The sequence below is a fragment of the Ctenocephalides felis genome, unplaced genomic scaffold (genome assembly GCF_003426905.1).
Source record: "Ctenocephalides felis isolate EL2017-DRISC unplaced genomic scaffold, ASM342690v1 CF-g0.4_SCAFFOLD_00118, whole genome shotgun sequence".
Classification (NCBI taxonomy): Eukaryota; Metazoa; Arthropoda; class Insecta; order Siphonaptera; family Pulicidae; genus Ctenocephalides; species Ctenocephalides felis.
In genome coordinates, this window is record NW_020536272.1 from 8,728 (window position 1) to 28,735 (window position 20,008).

Consider the following 20,008-nt stretch of genomic DNA (forward strand, 5'->3'; position numbering starts at 1 on the left):
AAAACGTGAAGAAGTATGTAAAAAGAACTCAAAATCAATCGTGTATTGAGAGCTCAGACGATAACACTCTGAGCTCTACCTCTACGAGGCATCAGCTTCACAGATTAAATCCGTGAAAAAAAACTAACTTTATGTTACCTATTAAGACGAATGAAGAATTAGACGATTTAGAAGAAAAGCTGAAAAATGTGGATATCTTCAGGGATTACAAATATTTTCTATAGTTAATGTTTCTATAGCTAATATGCAATGTATTTATTGAATTCTTATTTACAGTCGATTCAACTAACTCTGACCGGCGGAACAAACAAAAAGCAATTGATTACATCAATGCTAAAAAATGTATGAGCAAAGACCTTAAAACTTTGTTTTCAAGTGTGGGTTAAAAGGGTAAGAGAAACCCTCGAAAAAGTAAATGCGATTCCTGTTCAATTATTTCATCTACACACATTATGTTTTTATTAGGGAGCAATATATGACAATCCTTATTAATTGACAAATATATTTTATATCCATTTATTTTAACAGAATCAATCTTGGATTTTTTTTTATGTATTTCAATATCATTTGGATCTACATTCGATTTATCATGAAATTGTTCGAGTAGTCTGCATGATACTTGTTGCAAAAGCTTTGCTGGTCCTCGTATCAATTTTAGTAAATGTCCCAAATAACTCTCAAATGGAAAACAGCCGTACTGGTCAACACTGATTTCTTCCCTTACTGCATCATTTATCATGTGAAAAATACCATGAGTACCCAGTAAACACTACTTGTTGCCGCAATGTAACTTTTTATGTTACAAAGTTATATAACAAGTGTTAACTAAATGAAATGTACGCGCAATGTATTTTGAAATTACAAAGTTATATAACAAATGTTAACTAATGGGCCGATTCTCGGTTTCAATTTTACGACAAGTTCACACTTATGTCGTTTAAAATGTCATTATAAGTGTAACAGTTATTCTCGGCGGTATGTGATTTATCATATGATAACATTAATGTTACGCTGACCCTCTGAAAATAAACGTGGTCAGAAACTCGCACTTATCGCTATAACATTGACGAGAAGTTGTACTATGAACAGATTTGACATTTGCTATTTTGACATTTATGCGTTTAACATGCTTTTTTGAGGTTATTGTTAATGTAAGCAAGTGATAGGTTTGGTTTAGCTTTTATTGTGAATTTCAAATTGTTAATATGGCGTTTTTTGGAATAATTTGGGCAGCAGATAGTAGGAGAAGAAGGTATGTTTGAATTTTAATATAATTCATACTGTTATTGTAATGAATGTATTACTCAAAAGTATTAAAATTATTAAATGCCACAACATTTTAGATACAGGCAAAGATACGCCCTTAGGTATCTCAGAGATGCAGATAATGTATGGGAAGTGAGTGATGAAATTTTTATAAAAAAATTTCGATTAACGAAAAATGTTATGAAAGATTCAATAGAACTGTTGGAACCATATGCGGAGACTCATACAGCATCATGGAGTATCCCTTTTATTTGCAGGTATTGGAAATTAAAATGAATTAATTTTTTTGAAATACTAATAACTGAAATTTCATTATAGGTACTTGCAGCGATTCATTTTTTTGGTCATGGCTCATATCAGACTGATGTAGGCAATTGCCATTTAAATTCTATGAGCCAGCCTTCAGTCAGTCGCTGCATTAAAACAGTGACTGATTTAATTATAAAGCATGCTACACCAAAGTACGTGAATTTTCCTAAAACCTCATCAGAAAGAGATGAAAATAAAAAGAGGTATATGTTACACCACTTCGTGTACATTGAACATGGTCTGTAATATGTTGCTATTTAACAGATTTTATACGAAGTTTGGCATGCCTGGCATTATTGGGTGCATAGCACCCCGTGGCACCAGCTACTATTTATATGAATAGGAAGGGCTATTACTCAATTAATATTGAAGTAGTAAGTATTATTTTATTTTGCTTAAGAATTTTGAAGACTAACATGATAATAAATAATATTAGATATGTGATGCCGATGAACGGATATTGTTTGCGAGCAGCAGATATCCTGGCTCCACTCATGATGCAGCCATTTGGAAGGTTTCGACAGTCAGAGCCCTGCTAACTCATAATGCTGATGATGGGACATATTTATTGGGCAATTCAAGAATATATTTAATATCGCAAATCAAATAAGGAACTAGTGGGGCGCATGGCATAGTGCCTTAAGGCAAATTGCTGGAACTTCCCGTACCAAAAGTTATTTTTTTTTAATAAGATTAACATTTTTGAAAAAAAATTACTCTGAAAAAATAGATTTTTGAGAAACTATAAATTTTTGACAAAAACTGACTTTTTGTTGAAAAATTTATTTCTAAATATTTTGGAAATTTTGAACTTTTTTTCAAAGCAATTCTACTGCTTTAAATGCATAGAGACTAAATATCGAAGCGCGTAAGCGCCGCGTCGCCGTCTAACGGATAAATATTAGTACGGAACCCATAGGAATGTAAACAAAATTTATACTTATTGTTAAAATCTCTATAAAATATCTGATAATTTGATGTGCATATGTCTAATGTCTAATGATTATTGTTGACCGCCAAATGGTATTTTTTTTAGTTTTTTGTACTAGATCTCCGAAACCGCTAGACCTATTTTCATGAAAATTTGATAAGTGTTCATCTTGTACGCACACACACACACATACATCAATTTTCTCCAAGGTATGCCAACATTTTCAGAAACCTTTGAAACGTAAAGATATATAAAAATTTTCATTTTCGATTTTTTTGCGATTACTATATCTTACCCTACGCAAAGTTAATTATAAATAAATCAATTTATCATCGCCAGAACATTAACAATCGTCATTTCATTTCGAATCAAATTAAAAAAAAAAAAATAGTTGCCAAATTTACACAAAATTGAAAAAGTGCTCCCGCATAGTCACAGTCTAAACGCATTTGCAAATAATTCTGTGCGACTTTTTCACTTATACTGTGCTTAGCTTGGCGGCATTTTCACATTTTTCAATGATTTTTCACAAAATTGGAAAAGTGCTCCAGTACATAAACAGTCTAAACGCACTTGCGTAAACATTTGTACCAGAGTGGCGCTTAGACTGTGCTTAGCCTGGGTGATTTTTTGAATTTTTAGACCCAAAATTACAAAAAAATTTTTTTGAAAAAAAAATTCGAAAAAAAAATTTTTTTTTCCAAAATCAATTATTTTGTTGAAACAAGCAAAAAGTTCTTTGAATCATTTAAATCGGACGCTTAGTTCTCTCAAAAACTGCCATTTTTTTAACATTTCGCTCTGTATCTCCGAAACCGCTGGGCCTACCTTTGCCAAAAACTAATCAGCACATCTCCCTATCAATAGGAATCGAATGTTTTTTAAACCATTCAAATCGGTTGATCCGTTCTCTCAAAAACTCGCTTTCTATTTTCTGCACTCTTTGCTTCATATCTCCGTAACGGCTGGACCTGCCTTTGCCAAAAACTAATCAGCACATCTCCCTATCGATAGGAATCGAATGTTTTTTAAACCATTGAAATCGGTTGATCCGTGCGCCCGAAAACGTGGACGAAAAAACGCGGACATACAAAACACACACACACACACACACATCCATTTTTTCTGAAGTATGCCAAAATGTTCAGAAACCTTCAAAACGTCGAGAAATGTAAAAATTTTTGATTTCGATTTTTGGACGATTACTGTAACTTACCCTACGGGAAGTTAAAAAAATATATATTAGTTGTACATTTGCAGAAGATTCAGGTTACCCTTTGGAACATTGCCTACTCACACCATATAGGACACCAGTAGGCTCTACCCAGGAGAAATACAATAAGTTCCACAAAAAGACTCGCAATGTAATAGAGAGAACATTTGGTGTTGTTAAAAGTCGTTTTCGACGTTTGCATCGTCACAGGACACTGCATTATACACCTGATGTGGCAGGAAAAATTGTGTATGCAGTATTTACTCTGCATAATATATGCAGAGTAAATAATATTCCTCTGGATGAAGAACTGACGGAATATAGTGATGATTTTGGAAACGGTTAGATACCAAATAATTGTATTTCAAATGTGTAGTTAAAATTAATTGATTTAAATATTTCAGAAGTATACAATGAGGCAGATAATATGGCATATAACATCAGAAATTCTTATGCCAGAAGATATTTTTAATACCATAATATTAACTTAAAAAAAAAGCTTGTATTTTTATAGCTACATAAATGTAATTATTTTAAATAAATAAATAAATATATATATATATATATATATAAATATATATATATATATATATATATATATATATATATATATAAAGGAATAGAAAACAAAATTTATTGGCTGTTAAATTTATTTTTTAATGTATTATTGAGAATTTTCAATTGATCGGCTATGCATTGCAGCGCCTCTGTCTGTTTCTCCATCATGTTAGTAAGAGACTCTGTTTGTCTTTTCAATACGTATTCCATTGAGTTTACGAGGTGATTTAATTAACTTCCCGTAGGGTAAGTTATAGTAATCGTCCAAAAATCGAAATCAAAAATTTTTACATTTCTCGACGTTTCGAAGGTTTCTGAACATTTTGGCATACTTCAGAAAAAATGGATGTGTGTGTGTGTGTGTGTGTGTGTGTTTTGTATGTCCGCGTTTTTTCGTCCACGTTTTCGGGCGCACGGATCAACCAATTTCAATGGTTTAAAAAACATTCGATTCCTATTGATAGGGAGATGTGCTGATTAGTTTTTGGCAAAGGCAGGTCCAGCCGTTACGGAGATATGAAGCAAAGAGTGCACAAAATAGAAAGCGAGTTTTTGAGAGAACGGATCAACCGATTTGAATGGTTTAAAAAACATTCGATTCCTATTGATAGGGAGATGTGCTGATTAGTTTTTGGCAAAGGTAGGCCCAGCGGTTTCGGAGATACAGAGCGAAATGTTAAAAAAATGGCGGTTTTTGAGAGAACTAAGCGTCCGAGATTCAAAGAACTTTTTGCTTGTTTCAACAAAATAATTGATTTTGGAAAAAAAAATTTTTTGTTTCGAATTTTTTTTTCAAAAAAATTTTTTTGTAATTTGGGATTAAAAATTCAAAAAATCACCCAGGCTAAGCACAGTCTAAGCGCCATTCTGGTACAAATGTTTACGCAAGTGCGTTTAGACTGTTTATGTACTGGAGCACTTTTCCAATTTTGTGAAAATCATGGAAAAATGTGAAAATGCCGCCAAGCTAAGCACAGTATAAGTGAAAAAGTCGCACAGAATTATTTGCAAATGCGTTTAGACTGTGACTATGCGGGAGCACTTTTTCAATTTTGTGTAAATTTGGCAACTATTTTTTTTTTGAAATTTGATTCGAAATGAAATGACGATTGTTAATGTTCTGGAGATGATAAATTGATTTATTTATAATTAACTTTGCGTAGGGTAAGATATAGTAATCGCAAAAAAATCGAAAATGAAAATTTTTATATATCTTTACGTTTCAAAGGTTTCTGAATATGTTGGCATACCTTGGAGAAAATTGATGTATGTGTGTGTGTGTGTGCGTACAAGATGAACACTTATCAAATTTTCATGAAAATAGGTCTAGTGGTTTCGGAGATCTAGTAAAAAAAACTAAAAAAAATACCATTTGGCGGTCAACAATAATCATTAGACATTAGACATATGCACATCAAATTATCAGATATTTTATAGAGATTTTAACAATAAGTATAAATTTTGTTTACATTCCTATGGGTTCCGTACCAATGTTTATCCGTTAGACAGCGACGCGGCGCTTACGCGCTTCGATATTTAGTCTCTATGCATTTAAAGCAGTAGAATTGCTTTGAAAAAAAGTTCAAAATTTCCAAAATATTTAGAAATAAATTTTTCAACAAAAAGTCAGTTTTTGTCAAAAATTTATAGTTTCTCAAAAATCTATTTTTTCAGAGTAATTTTTTTTCAAAAATGTTAATCTTATTAAAAAAAATATTTTTTGGTACGGGAAGTTCCAGCAATTTGCCTTAAGGCACGATGCCATGCGCCCCACTAGTTCATCTTAAAATAATAAAATGCAGAATGTATCACATAGTAATATAAGTAATATTTAAAATAGAAGAAAAATTATACTTACTATTGCCAGAAGTTCTTCGTCTCTGCATTGGTGGTCTATAGTAATCGCAAAAAATCAAAAATGAATTTTTTTATATATCTTTACGTTTCAAAGGTTTCTGAATATTTTGGCATACCTTAGAAAAAATTGATGTATGTGTGTGTGTGTGTGCGTGTGTGTGGATACAATTTTTCGTCGACGATCAACCAATTTGAATAATTCAAAAAACATTCGATCCGTATTGATGGGAAGACGTGCTGATTAGTTTTTGGCGAAAGCAGGTCTAACCGTTCCGAAGATACGGGGCAAAAAGTGTCAAAAACGGTAACTAAGTTTTTAAGAGAACGGAGCGTCCGATTTTAATAATTCAAAAAACATTTTACTTGTATTGACAAAATGAACAACTGGTAAAATTTTTGGGAAGGCAGGTCTAGCGGTTATGAACTCTCAATAAAAACAAGTTAAAAAAATATCATTTGGCGGTCAAAAATGTTTATTGGACAATTGATAATGTATATTATCAGATATTTTAAGATAATGTGTACCCATTTTGTATAATTTTTTTTGGGTTCCGTACCAAGATTTTTAATTTTAAGTTGTTTTAATGTTCCAAACAAATGTCCTCGCCATTTTCAACAGTATCGAATGACCGATTTGTATGATTAAAAAATCATTTGGTTCGTACACGATCGCGAGGCGTTTTTGCAAAAGGCAATTTTGCCGTTTCGGAGGTATGAAGCGTAAAGGGTGTAAAAACGGTTATGCAGTTTTTGAGAGAACGGATTATCCGATTAGATTAATTCAAAAAACATTTTGTTTAAGTAGATGATGTGCAAAAAAGCATTTACAGAATATTTTTAAATTTTAAAAATTAGAAAAAAATAATCAAAATTTTCAAAGAAATTTAAAGTTTCAAAAAATGCAAATTTTCGAAATTTTTCATCATTTTCAAAAAAAAACTAAATTTTAAAAAATTAAAAAAAAAATTCTTACAAAATTATTTATTTCAAAAATTAAAAAAAATCGAATATAACAAAAATTTCCAAATTCTCAAAATATTTAAAAAAAAAAGTTTTTTTTTTAATTCCAAAAAATTTTAAACTTCCAACGCCGTCCAACGGACAAACAATGTTACGGAACCCATAGAAACGTAAACAAAATTGATATATATTATTAAAACCTCCATAAAATATCTGATAATTGGATGTGCATAAGTCTAATGATCATTTACGACTGCCTAATGTCATTTTTTTTTACTAGATCTCTATAACCGCTGGACCTGCTTTTCCAAAAATTTTCCGACAGCAAATCAGTTTACTTATAAATCAGTCGCAAATTATAATATATGATGTCTTAGTAAAGTTGATTATTTATACATGCCGGGAAGATTATGCAAGTTCTGTTAAGACAAAATGCCACTCTCAACTAGTTTGAATAGTTTTGACAGTTTTAACAATTTGTAACCTACGGGTGATTTGAGAATGTTTGAAAAAGTTTGAAAGATTTAATACTTTTTTAAACCTGTAAAACATTTATTTTGAAACATTAACAAATTTTTGTTAATCAAAATATCAAAAAGTCTATAAAAATTGTATATATTTACTTCCATTAACATTTATTTATTTACAATTATATTTACATAAAGAACTATAGTTACAAAAATACAAATTACTGGTGCAGAAAAGCCACATAATTAGATTTAGTTGTATAAGGCAGTGCTACACATTTTTGTTTTATTTCCTTCACAGATATTGTCACTTCTCTCATAATTTTTGGGTCAAAAACATGAATATTAAATAGTTTCGAGTCAAATGGTTTTGAAAATAATGATTTTCTCATTGTCGCTTCCGAACACAATATTTTATTAACATCACAAATGTTATTTATTAAAACAATTTTATTCTCAGTTGTTAAACAACAGTTATTCGGAGCTATATTACTTAAAGAAAAATTTTAAATTCAATTTTCTCTATTTTTGATGTTTTTGTCCGGTGTATTACTGGAAAACTTTTAATTTTAATAAATTCACTTTGGCTTTTAATAGTTTTTTCTTCCCACATTCTGTTTACTAATTGTTGCAAGGGCTTCGGGGAATCTTGAATCTTATTTTTCACACTTCTGAAATAATTTTCAAATGGAAAGCAACTAAATTTGTCTAATGAACAACCAAAATTCTTAACTTCATCAGCTAGATGGATTATATTATGAATATTAAATGTTAATCTATCTGAACCATATAAATCAGAATAATTAATTACAAAAAGTTTTAATAAGTCCCCTGCCAAACTATTCCAGTTGAGACATGCCTCTGGATCACATAGTATTCTAATGCCTAAACTGAAATGTAAAAAATTTAAAAACAATTGGTTACTTAACACAGGTTTTAAAATTACTAATCCAGAATACAACAAAAATTGTCTGTATTCAGTGGCCTTCCAATGTTTATGATCGTCTAGCCTTCTAGGCAATCTGGAAAATTCCGAAGGAAACAACTTTCTATGCTCTATTATATAATTGTTCATATTCCTTTTCTGCTCGTCCGTAAAGCGAATATCTCTAGATCCGGACATCCAGAGAGAAATCAGGCGCTTTGTCACCCCCAAACACACCATGTGCATATAGTCCAATGCAACTTGGGAAACCATACCGATCCCCAAATCCTCTAAAATAGATAGACCAGTATGGTGCTCTGGTTGTTGTTTTGATCTAAATGATTCATCTGTTCTCAATATAGCATCAATTTCTGTTAAAATTACGTGTTTTTCAAAATAGCCTTCTTGAATGCATTTTGGACAACTAAAATACCCAGCAGGTTAAGAATGCTCGAGCTGGGCTATCACACACACTTTTCGATATTAAAACATCACATTTCTTCTCCTTAAAAATAATGCCATTTTTCAAAATCGTCTTCATATCACTTACGAATTGACTTAAGTAAATATTGGCATCGGCTGGCTTGCTATTACCATGATGAATGCCTACAATGAAAGGTTCCACTTTTTCATCTAACATCAATAATATAGGCCAAAAACTGCTATTTGAACTTTTAGATATTGCCATTCCATCACAATTTAGTTGTAAGTGAATTTTCTCAGGGCATTCGAAAAAATGTTTTTCCATGGAGTTGAGAATTCCTTCTTCAACACCAAAATGCATATAAAATCCGCCATTCATTTTTTGAATAGCTTTTGTTGCAGTTTTTGGAGTGCCCAACAACGTTCGAGCATCCACAGGTAGGTCCTTGTGACCATGCTTAACCAAAATTTTTAAAAGTGTACTTACAGTATTCAAAGTCAAATTGTCTCTCTTCGCCAAATTCTGTATATCTTCCCTTAGGGTAGTATTATCATTATCTTGACAAAATACATTTTCTGAAGTGGCATGATCTTCAAAATTTTGTTTCTCGAAATTGGTGTCTAATAGATTTGAAAAGGTACTATAACGAATATTTTCATTATAATTATTACTATTTACTTCTTGTTCAGATGATACCTTTCATTCCGATTGATTTTTATACTATTCAAATAATGTTTTTTTGTTTGAGCGACAATCTGGCGTACTCTTCGCGGTGTCAAATCTTTCATTTGCTTACGTCTTTTTATATTGAACTCCATTATTATCTTCTCGCTTCATAAAATATTTCACACGATGTTAATTTAATATTGTGAATTAACCTTCAAAAGTATTTTTTTTATTTCTTTGATTAGTTCAAGGCGCCGTCGTCAATTATAATTTATTTAATGTTGGTATCATAGATAAATAAGCATTTGTTTGGTATCATGATAATATTTTGTATATCTATGGTTGGTGAGTCTGTGCCAACATAGACAGGTTCATGTTAAAACAACACGTGCTTTAAGGAATGTAAATAAAGCCTCATTCTATTCTTCCTGTAGCGTCGAAAGGGTTCTTATATTGAGGTTAGCGTTTGTGAGTTTTGTTGTTTTTTATAGTTTTGTGATAGTGAATTGTTGAATTTTAACATTAACGCTATGGATCTCTTGGGGTAAGTTAATAATATATTTCGTGATTCAACGATATTGTAATATTAAACTAATATGCTTATATTGCTTTATTTGTAGAACAAAGCAATTTGCGGTTATTTGTGACGAATCTGGTCACACTGAAATTCCAAGTAATTGGTTAATTTTAGGTGACGATGGTTCGTGGTCAAAGTGCTGGTGGCCATCAAAATGCAGAAATCCGACACGATTGATGATAAGGCGCGTGGAGCCGGATTACTCCACTTGGATTAAAACCCCCATAATTGTTGTTGGGTTCTGCGGTGAGAATATTATTTATTTAGAGTTTAGGTAATCTAATTTCATGTACATTATTCGTTTTCTGATTTTAGACACTTATGAGTCAGCTCGCAAGCGTGCAGCTGACTCAGATTACTCATCTACAGAGGAGCAGCTTGGGAGGGGTCTCCGAAAGAAGACCAGTGACACGGTGCTTGCCCTCGAAGCAAGAATCGAGGCTTTGACAAGTAATGATTGTAGTTCATTATACTAATTTACTTTGTACATCTTGCAAATTAAATGTTTATTGCTTTTATTGTAGCACCAAAGGGAAGAGCGGAAAAGAGACTGAGAGACGAGTATGTTGATCGTAATAACAATTTTATTACAGAAAGGAGCTCTGTTCCAGAATTTACTGTAAGTGGAGTAAGCTCCAGAATAACTGGAGAGACTGGGCCAATCACAAGAAATGATACTGATTTGAGATTTTATTAAGTATAAATATTTTTCAAATTTAATAGTAACTATTTTTATCATAGTTCCTCAAAGCAATAGGGAGAAGGAAATGTTTGTGGGAGCAGCACACATTCAGGAGCTTGTTGGTGCTCCCAAAGGTAATTTAATACTTAAGTATGTTCTCATGTTAATAAATTAAATATGTTGATTGTAATTATAACAATTTTATTACAGAATTAATCTCTTTTATGATCAATGCCTTTACAACTCTTCAAGGTAAGTTATCATAATATTCAATATAATATACATATTCCAATTTTTATTTTTTTTTTAGCCTCTGTTGATCATGTCTTAAAAAGAGTGATCATTATAGAGGAGAAAATAGCCGACCTAGAAAAGCCTTCAATACAGGCATCTTCCCTCAAAAAAAGAACAAATATATTTGATAAAAATTTTCCTTTGAGAACAGTGGAAGAAGTCAAGGACTTAGAAGAAAACCTAGGTGGAGAAAAATCAGAAGAATTTGAAATTGATCTGGTACAAAATATATGAAATTATTTAATAAAATGCAATTATATTTAATCAAAGCATGGTTTTAATTGCAGACCGAGTTTTCTATCAGGATTGGTGGGCGTGATCCCAAAGATCATATTGGGAACACATTAAGCAGAATGTTTGTGGATAACCTAGCCATGAGATATTCATGGCTAGGTCGCAAGAAAAACTTGCCCATGTATAATATCAAAATATATAGACATAATCAAAGGTAATAAATGCAGTAAACAGCTTATATATTGTATGTATATTGAAATGTAGTTTATTTATGATTTAATTGTTTAAAGGTGTTTTTGTGGCAAAATACAGCTTGCCAGAAAGCGAAATTGATAAAATAACGAGTGAGTGGCTGCGGTTCGCCAGGCAGAGGCACGAGAGAGCCGTGAAAAAACTAAATCCAATCAATTTAATACAAGAATAATTTGTAACTTTCTTTTCTTTTTATATTTTTTGTGAAATAAATTTTATTGTTTAAAATATATGTTGCTATATTTATGAAATAAGTCACTGTTGTGTTTAGTACAAAATATTTGTTACTGTTGTGTTTAGTACAAAATATTTGTTGCTATTTGTTTGTTATAAAATATTTGTTACTGTTTTGTTTAGTACAAAATATTTGTTGCTATTTGTTATAAAATACTCATAATATTTCATAATAAACAATTAGCAACAAATATTTTGAACTAAACAAAACAGTAATAAGTATTTTATAACAAACAAAGTAGCAGCAAATATTTTATACTAAACAGAACAGTAACAAGTATTTTATAACAAACAATAGCAACAAATATTTGTTGCTATTTGTTTGTTATAAAATATTTGCTACTGTTTTGTTTAGTACAAAATATTTGTTGCTATTTGTTTGTTATAAAATATTTGTTACTGTTTTGTTTAGTACAAAATATTTGTTGCTATTTGTTTGTTATAAAATACTTATTACTGTTTTGTTTAGTATAAAATATTTGTTGCTACTTTGTTTATTGTAAAATATTAATTTTAAATAATAAATACAATGAAATATGAGTAAATCTTTTTTTTTAGAGAAAAATCAATTATTTACGCATTAATTAAACGCATTTCTAAAAGTGCTGATTCATATCGCATAGGTACATTACCGTATGCGACCGCAACATAACAACGTTATATAACAAGTTAACTAACAGGGTAGGAAATAGTTATCTCCAGGTAATAAAATTTCTTAGGGACGGTGAGGTTGACGTTATATAACTAGGTAACATTTTTATATAACCGGAACCTAACGGCAATATAAAATTGTTTACAGGGTTATATACAAGGGTATTATATACAGGGTTATTATACAGGGTATTATATACAAGGACGCATTCTCCATATAGTTTTACCAATCGCGAACAAAATTTTTCGATCAATACCAATGCCTGATCCCATAATTTTTTATTAGAGTTTCTGAACATACAATTCTCATAGCAGCATGAAAGTTAAGAAAATTTTTATATAGCGTTCTGGGCAGATAAGTTTTTAGGACTGCATATAGCATGAAAACTATAAACTCTGTCGCCTTCCATTTTTCTAGATCCTTAAATCCACGAGGTTTCAAGATACAAGATATAATAGTGTGACTTAGAACGCATGAAAGACTCCGATTTTTTATTCAAAAATTCAATATTTCACTATACAACAATTCGCATGAAATTGAAAAAAAAGTGGTGCACATGTGGAAGACATTCCTTTTTCCGAAATTTAAAAATCGTATATATAAAAAATAAAATATTCAACTTGAGTTTAGATGGTACAAGCAACGACATGAAAAAGCATACTTAAATAAAATATGGATCGAAAATTTGAGCATTACAAACATTGAAACGTATACGGAACTAAAAAATATAAATGAAGTATTTTCGTTTATAGTAAAGGAATAAAAACTTAACCAATTACAAAATGCGCAGTCTCTTGTATGTTCAAAAATAAATCTTATGCAACGTTAAATATGTATAGCTTTAATATAGTGGCAAAATAAAAAAAATAGAACTAAAATTATAAGAAACATGTTTTACCTTTATTATAGCGATAGTATGTGCTATTAGTAACTATAATTATATTATTAATTATTCATATAATTTTACATTTATTTTGAAGTTATCACAATGAATATTTTGTAGAAATGTATTCAAGCGTTTGTAGTTTTCCAATTGTAAGTTTAGTGAAAAACAAAGAAAATTTTATTATATCTTACAAGTTTATCCTACAAGTTACTTATGTTGATCGTTGAATATTTAAAATTGGTTAAATATAGCTTATTGCATTAAAAACTGATTATTCTCTTCAAGAATTTCTTAATATTTGCAAATATCAATACAATTTTTAATATCGATGTCGAGTGCGAATCGATTTTACTCCATATTACTTTTTCTTTATATAATATCCAGGCTGCATAATGTTTCAATTTCCTTTTTATATCAATTTAACAAACTTAGTAGATACATAAACATAAGTGATTTGGTAAAGATTGGGAAGAACTTTTACCAGAGATCAGTTAAGTCAGTCGAAGGTCCCAAGATTTTACAATCACAATTGAATTGGACAAATCAGTCTTCACGACCTTGAATAATTTATATAAGTATTGAAATATCTTCGTTTGCCAATAGATTATAGCATTTTATACATGGTTACGATTTGCGTACAAATTAAAACAATCCTCTTGATTTGAACCTTTGAGCGAATATTATTTATTGTGATGTCACTTCCTTCTTCGGCTAAACTAAGGTCAGTTAACCCATAGTTAAGAAATCCGTACAAATTAAAACTATGTTCCTGATTAATTATGCATGGCGATGAAGAATTTTCAAGCTGATACTATTTATTGTGATGGCACCTTTTCTAAATATCTCAAAATTATTAAATGTGTCATAATTCCTTCTGTGACTGAATTATAGATATCATTTTATTTAACATTCGGTATTGATCTTCGAAGAAAAATAATTAAGTAGCCAAATAGATCCAAAATTAAAAAAAAAATGTTGAAGTATGAAGTATTCATACTTTGCATCCGTTTCAAATTTGATATTTGGTTAATAATGTAAATCTAGGGCGGTTTCTTCTATTTGGTCGAAAACTACTTTGAGTAGTTCACAATCATAAAGACATAAATGTCCTTGACTGGATTGGAACTAACTTCTATTTGGATGTTCCAAATAGTTTGGCATCACAATGAGCATTATAAATCACATTTCCTTTTCATTGTCACAACAAATAGACCAAGAAAATTGTAATGTAAATAAATCATAATTACGGAGACTATCGAAATCAAAATTGTATATGAAATACTGTCCATTATACACTAAATCCTCGTGTTATGCATTTGTCTCAATCGAAGTTAATTCCTTCCATGACTATGCTTCTCTTCAAATATTCATATCGTCTGTCGTATTCAAATAAATGAGTCATTATAGTAAATATTAATCATATTGCTTGCTATCTTGTTTCACTTCCAAAAATACTTAATTGTTCTGGTTCCGATAGATTCAATTTGGTTATTATATTATCGTTAGTTATTGTTGAACCTCAATAATAGTGGTTTTACTTCAATTCAGTCATTATCTCTTGTTTCATGTACTTAATAATTTTTCATTCTATTTATAATTCTCCTATTACCATAATTTATTATCTTAACATTTCCTATTATTTTCTTTAAAAATTTCATTTTCTTTTCTTAGTTATTTATTTTATTTCCAAATTTGTTTTGTTAGCATTCAACAAGTTTCTTCGTGACTGCTATATATTTTAACTAACTTTACATATTCAAAGACTAAATCACACATTATTTAGTTTTATTATCACAACATTGATTTCGAAAAAAATCACAATTCAAGAAAACTACCGACAAATTTACGATACATTACATACTGCATTATTAACGCGTTGGTTTTTTTAGATTTATTTTTGCTTAACAAGAAACTCATGAGCAAATAAAATTATATGTAACATAGTAGCACACGTAACTAAACAGCTCAATATCATCCGGACGATTTAAAAAATAATTTAAAAAAATGACACATTCTAACAATTTTCTAGATTTACTAAAACACGAGTTATGCTTTTTATGTAGTGGATTGGCATGCAACACTCTACCAAATAGAAATAAGAAAATTGAAAAAAAAACAATTATTCAAATTTAATATATTTACCAGGAAGTAAATATCTTTCAGCTTATGTTTTCAATACAAAAGCTTTATATTTTTTAAATTCAAGATATATAACTTGATGTTGCCTTCTACAATTCTAGTATTCTATTTACATGTTTTGGATTTTGAGTTCTCTACATGGTGCACCACTAGTGCTACAACCTGGTAATACTTTAATTGCATGTATTACCTTGATAAGATTTCCATTAAAAAATTGTCATAGGAGTTATTGTTTCACTCATCTTCAGTTGAATTTTGGACAAATAATGAAATTCTTCGCGTCAAACAGGCAGCCTGCATGGGATGACGTAATTTACGATAAGGAGGATAAATGTGGACATATACCTTGTTCGTGAACTCTTAATGCCCAGAAAACAAACTATTTCTCCATTGAAGGTTCATAAAATGATTAAGGGGTGTAAGCCCCTTCCTGATACTGTGAAATAGTAAAAATTGTTACGGGGAGGTGTATAATACATCTTCAAATCATAAACTAATAAAGTATATGAAGCGAGGGCAGAGTTCACATCCTGTGTTGATAGTGAACAAGAGAAAAACGAACAAATAGAGGATAGCCCCAATATAGAGAAAGATACATTATTTAATATCTTTATATCATATCATTCAACAAAACATTCATGTTAATATTTATTGCAGAAGTAATATGTGAAATTGAACATGGAGAAGTAGAGGAGAGTCCCAATATGGAGATGGGTACATTATTTAAAATTTATATATTTAAACTATTTATTAAAATCTTTTAAATTCCAATAAACAAATTCATTCGTCTCAATATATATGTAGCAGAGAACAAGTTGGATAGTATCGTAAACAAACTATCCAAATTATCCTTTGAAATTAATGAAATGACGAAGGACATAAGGGAGCTGTTGTCCTATGAGAGGGATTCCGGTCACAGGTAATCCGGTCACAGGTAATTATAATTAATGTCAAGTTGTTCAGCTGCGATGGACGCCTAAAATACTGAACCGATTTAAAATTTGTTTTGCTCATCGTGTACATGTGGATTCCATTTAGGCGGTGGGGTATATTAAATATCTCAATTTATAGCCAAAATTTTATATTATATGAAAAATATTTTGACGTTTCTCCGATAAATCCTAGAATCACAGAATCAGTTTGAGCTCTGGCGAGAGTCTAGAAAGTCTAGACCAGTGTATCCCAACGTGGGGCGCACGCGCACCGGGGGGCAAATTGTAAATTCAGGGGGACAATTTGAAAATTCTGGATACTACATTTACTTTTTTGCTTCAAAATACTTATTAGATTTTACAAAAAAAGAATTATTAAATATAATTTTGTTTGCCATAAAAGAGTCATTTATCTCAATTTTAAACGAAGAATTCGCACTTTAAAATGAGCACACTAGATTTATCTGTATTGGTTTCTATAAGTGAAGTTCAAATCAGTAGCTAGGATCGGGGAATTATCGCAAAATTTGCCGTATGTTACGAAAAACCCCGAAAACTTGAAGCCTTCTTTAGTGTTTCCCATCATTCAGTCGGTGTTAAATTGAAGTAAGTGTTGATTCATTAGAATTAATCGTTGAGTTAATAAATAAACGTTAGTGTTGATTTGTGAGTGAAATAGTTAGAATTAATCATTGAGTTTATAAATATACTCAAGTGTTGATTTGTGAGTGAAATTGTTAGGATTAATTGTTGAGTTAATAAATATACTTATAATATATTGTTAATATATTATCAATTGGTGAGTAGTCCATTTTATTTATAGAAGCATTCAATTATACAGAAATTTCTGTCAAGTAAAAAAAAAATGAGATAATGCAATAGGATAGGGCGGGGCACAAAGGTCCAATTTGACTTGGAGCAATTATATTGTAAAAATCAAACCAATTATCACAACACATATCAAACAAACAACTATCTGACTATGTTCAGGAAAACTTCCTGCTAATTCATCATTGTAGAAATGTGTCTTTTGTTTTTCAAATATTCGTAACCTGGTTCTTTTTACTTTAATAGCGGAGTGAATTGGGACTGCCGTTGAGTAAACAGGTCCAATGATTTAATTTTATTTTGAAGAAATTTTACGAAATAATAGCTACAATATTCAATCAATACAAAAAATAAATTTTATGGGTTAAATTTTTATAGAGAACACTTTAAATAACCTTTGTATGGTTTTTGTTAGAAATATTCACTAGCAAAGTTGAATTAACTATTCATTTAATTTAACTCTTGTTGAATTAAAAAAATTGCTTTTATAACTTAATTTACTATTTTATTTTTTATACCTTTTCCAGAGTAAAGTTTCAGTCGTTTTTTTTACCCACGCAGGTATAAGCTTTTATAGAGGTTGTATAAAAAAGACTGTTGACCATTAATATTTTTCCTCTGCGTATACGTTTCTTCTGCCATATTTAAATATTTTTAACACATATTTTCAAACAGTTTTATAATATTTTTTAGCTCACAATAAAATGAGTGGAACAAGTAAGAGAAAAACTCGTCAAAGCGGATTTAAAAGCGGATACCCTTTTGTCTTATGTCATCAGTGTTTGAGCAACGAATCAATGAAACCAGGTCGTCTTGAGGCACATTTGAAGGCAAAACATCGTGATCATGTAAATTCAGATTTGAATTATTTTAAAACTTTAAAAGGAAAGTTTGAGAAAAGAACATCATTGCCGTCTCTATTTACTGCACGGTCTTCAACAAACAGTCGTCTTCTTGAGGCGAGTTATCAAATTTCATTATTAATTTGCAAAAGTGGAAAAAACCACACTATAAGAGAAAATTTGATAAAACTATGGCGGAATGCATTATGTTTCATGACAGAATGACACCAATGTGATGACAAAACTACACAGCATACTTTGGGCTACGCTGATGCGAATGTCGCATCTAGCAAGCTTTGGCTAGATTATTGTTTTTTCACGATCGAAAAATGGTCTCGCGGTTTTTGATCATCGATCAATTTTCGGGCTAAAAATTGATATCAAAATTTATATAATATCAGTTTCATTGTAAATTGAGTTATGAATAAACTCACATTATCAACGAGTCTACATCAGTTAAATGCGGTTAATTTCAAGATATAATTAATTAATAATAAATGGCCCACTAGCGCCATAAAACCATTAATTCAGCATTTCTTAAAACAGTTTTAGAAAAAGATGGCACAGAAGTGAAAGCACCTCAGTAATAATGCTGCTTGCAGAAGGATAGACGAAATGAGTGACGATATTGAAAACCAATTAATTGATAAGTTAAAAACCAGACATTTTTCAATACAAATAGATGAATCGACCTTGAGAGACAGTGGGGCTGTATTGCTGGCATATGTACAATTTATTGATGCAGGGCAATTTTCTGAAGAAATGTTATTCTGCGAAAGACTGGAAGACACTACTAAATCCCAAGACATATATAATAAGTTAACAAACTATTTAGAATTGAAGAACATATCTATGAAAAATATAACATCTTGTGCTGTAGATGGTGCTCCTAACATGATGGGCAAGAAAAATGGCTGCTTGAAATTGATTAAAGATATAAATCCTGAAATGGTTATTGTGCATTGTGTAAATCATAAGGAACACTTAGTTGTAAAAAATATCTCGCCTGTTCTAAATGAGGTATTACATGCAGTTATAAAATGCATTAATGCTATTAAAGCCAGTGCCAAATCTGAACGTCTTTTTAGGCTGTTTTGTGAAGAGCAAAATGAAAGCTATGTGAGACTTTTGCTTCATACTGAAGTAAGATGGCTTTCCAAAGGAAATTGCTTAAATAGATTTATGCAACTCTTCGATGTTTTAAGTGAATTTTTAAATGACAAACCTGAAATGAAGATTTTATTAACTATCGATGGTAAAGCGTTTGTAAGTTATTTAACAGATATATTTAAAAAATTAAATATATTAAATAAACAACTCCAAGGACCAAATAAAACACTTGTCGATGCGAAAGCGAAGATATTTGGTTTCATTACAAATATTGAATTGTATATAAAACAAGTTAGCAACAGAAATTTCTTGGAATAAATATTTATAATAAAGTAAACGAATAGCTCAAAGCACAAAGATTAAAATGGGAAAAGTGCAATTTGGTGTCTTTGGATAAAGCTTCAGCTATGCTGGGTCATATTTATGGTTTTTCAGTTTTTGTAAGGGGAAATAACCCACACTCATGATGTTATCAAGATTATAAATTTTATCAAGGGACATGCACTAAATACGCGGCTATTTTGTGAATTATGTCAGGATAGTGAAGCTGAGACCTGCCTCCATTATTATACAGAAGTAAGATAGCTCTCTCGCGGTAATATTTTAAATTGAGTATGGACTCTTAAAAATGAAGCTGAAATCTCTAGGGTTTTTCAAAAAAATATTGTTGCTGAAAATTTTAAAAACTCTTCCTCAGTGGCATATTTCGCATATTTAGCAGACATTTTTGAGAGCATAAATATATTAAAGAATTACACGAAAAGCATATT

The 20,008-nt window shown here is 30.5% G+C and overlaps 2 protein-coding genes across 2 annotated transcripts; both read left to right on the forward strand.

Annotated features, from left to right (window-relative positions):
• Positions 1–1,499: 1,499 nt before the first annotated feature.
• LOC113376135 (putative nuclease HARBI1) lies at positions 1,500–4,065 on the forward strand. The gene is made up of 5 exons (XM_026616088.1): positions 1,500–1,523; positions 1,585–1,778; positions 1,919–1,949; positions 2,012–2,147; positions 3,770–4,065. The coding sequence occupies exons 1-5, from the start codon at positions 1,500–1,502 to the stop codon at positions 4,063–4,065; spliced, it is 681 nt and encodes a 226-aa protein (XP_026471873.1).
• A 14,678-nt stretch (positions 4,066–18,743) lies between these two features.
• On the forward strand, positions 18,744–19,394 carry LOC113376239 (protein ZBED8-like; the record flags this gene model as incomplete). The annotated part of the gene is made up of 1 exon (XM_026616180.1): positions 18,744–19,394. A coding segment is annotated over exon 1 (651 nt), but the record flags the coding sequence as incomplete, so codon positions are not given.
• Positions 19,395–20,008: the final 614 nt, after the last annotated feature.

Bases quoted from the DNA above. Each gene is read 5' to 3' on its own strand.
- LOC113376135 (XM_026616088.1), top strand. From the start codon at position 1,500: ATGGAGTATCCCTTTTATTTGCAG. The intron at 1,524-1,584 runs GTATTGGAAATT...ATTTCATTATAG, and splicing joins AGTATCCCTTTTATTTGCAG to GTACTTGCAGCGATTCATTT. The intron at 2,148-3,769 runs GCAATTCAAGAA...CATTTGCAGAAG, and splicing joins TGATGGGACATATTTATTGG to ATTCAGGTTACCCTTTGGAA.